This window comes from Primulina huaijiensis, chromosome 15, assembly GCF_012295235.1.
Source record: "Primulina huaijiensis isolate GDHJ02 chromosome 15, ASM1229523v2, whole genome shotgun sequence".
NCBI classification, from domain to species: Eukaryota; Viridiplantae; Streptophyta; class Magnoliopsida; order Lamiales; family Gesneriaceae; genus Primulina; species Primulina huaijiensis.
In genome coordinates, this window is record NC_133320.1 from 18,408,659 (window position 1) to 18,410,100 (window position 1,442).

At 38.1% G+C, this 1,442-nt stretch overlaps 1 protein-coding gene across 1 annotated transcript; it reads right to left on the reverse strand.

Annotated features, from left to right (window-relative positions):
* On the reverse strand, positions 1–1,085 carry LOC140959766 (uncharacterized). Its single transcript, XM_073417773.1, has 2 exons — positions 355–1,085; positions 1–155 (listed from the first exon to the last, which is right to left on the reverse strand). The coding sequence occupies exons 1-2, from the start codon at positions 859–861 to the stop codon at positions 54–56; spliced, it is 609 nt and encodes a 202-aa protein (XP_073273874.1). The 5' UTR covers positions 862–1,085; the 3' UTR covers positions 1–53.
* Between the last annotated feature and the right edge of the window lie 357 nt (positions 1,086–1,442).

A 1,442-nucleotide genomic window follows, 5' to 3' on the forward strand; every position in this document is an offset into this window, starting at 1 on the left:
TATATATAGTCGAGAGGTTCCACTACATTTCCAAATATACACCGTGCGTTTGCCTAACTTCCTGATGATGTGCCAAATCCAAGACGCGCCGCCGCCGCCGCCGTCATCAACACTTGATTCATTCTTGATATTTGGTGCAGCAATTGATTGATTTTCTGCGAAACAAATTCGAGCATATTGTCAGCAAATAAATAAATAAATAAAATTCAAGCTAAACTAGCATATATTAATGTGAAATAAGGAATGACAGTGAACCCATCTGTTTCCATTCCTCAATCAGGCATTCTCGCAAACATTTGATATGCATTTCAAATCATAGTGATCTCACGAAATGTCCGATTTGAGTGATCTCACCTCATCTTTCTCTTCGATGATTCCAAGAAGCCGAGCCTTACTACTTTCTACAGCCCGCAATCTCCTCCGTTGCCGGAAATACAGAAATGCTATCAGCGCGGCCGCGATGGTGGCAGAGCGGAAAGTCCACCACAAGCCTCGTGATAAACCCCAGATGAAACGCATGATGCCACCGACCTTAGTGTGCAATATCCTGGTCCAGGAGTCCGAATAAATTACTGCTGGCTTCGTCTTGGGGCTTGCGAACAGCGGGGAGTGGAGAATCGGTGTGGAATTCGATGGAGAGAACGTCGAATATGACTCTGAATTGGCGATTGAGTCTGAATCTGAATCTGAATCCGAATCTGAGTTCGAATAAGCATACTGTTGGTCAACTGATGCATGAATTTGTGGGATTTGCTCGGGAATGAGAGATGGGTCTGAGGAAATGTGAAGATTCTCGTGGTTTATAGGAGGGAAAATGATAGGGGGATTGAAATTCATGAGGTTGCAGTAGTTGCTCAGCATTGTGCCCGGAAAATAGTATTATGCTCTGGTTTGACGGCGGAATCGGGCGGAACTCCACGGGTTTTCGCCGCAGTCAAGCAGACCCGAGTGCTTTCAGCGGCGGCATCGGCGCTACTTCTTCTTCGGCTACGGTTGAATCAAAACGCACCTCCATTTCCGCCGCTGCCGGAGTTAGTTTGTTCCAGGCAAACCATTCTATTAAACATTTTTTTTTAAGATAACAAAATTTCACTTTTTAGTACGAAAGAGGGATTTTTTAAAAACAATTAATGGGTATTGATATTTACATTTTATTGTTTTATTTTTATTTTTTGTTGTATAAATTGTCAATAATAATATTTTGTTAGGTAATTTTATTAATTATTTTCAATTCTTAAATTAAATTACCAAAAACTACTCAAAAATGATCATTGAATTTGATAATTTTCATAAATATAAATAAAAATTGACACGATTTTAAACTAAATTGATTGCTTTTTTTTTTTTTATTTCATCTTAATAATATATGAATTATTATTTCTAAATGTGTTCAAATTAATAGATATTTCATTCTCGTTAAAATAAAATGTATCAAATTTTCT

What these genes read in the sequence shown, in the direction of transcription:
- LOC140959766 (XM_073417773.1), bottom strand. Translation starts at nt 861, where the DNA reads ATGCTGAGCAACTACTGCAACCTCATGAATTTCAATCCCCCTATCATT. An exon ending in TCATCGAAGAGAAAGATGAG is followed by an intron (nt 156 to 354) that starts GTGAGATCACTC and finishes TTTGTTTCGCAG; the next exon opens with AAAATCAATCAATTGCTGCA.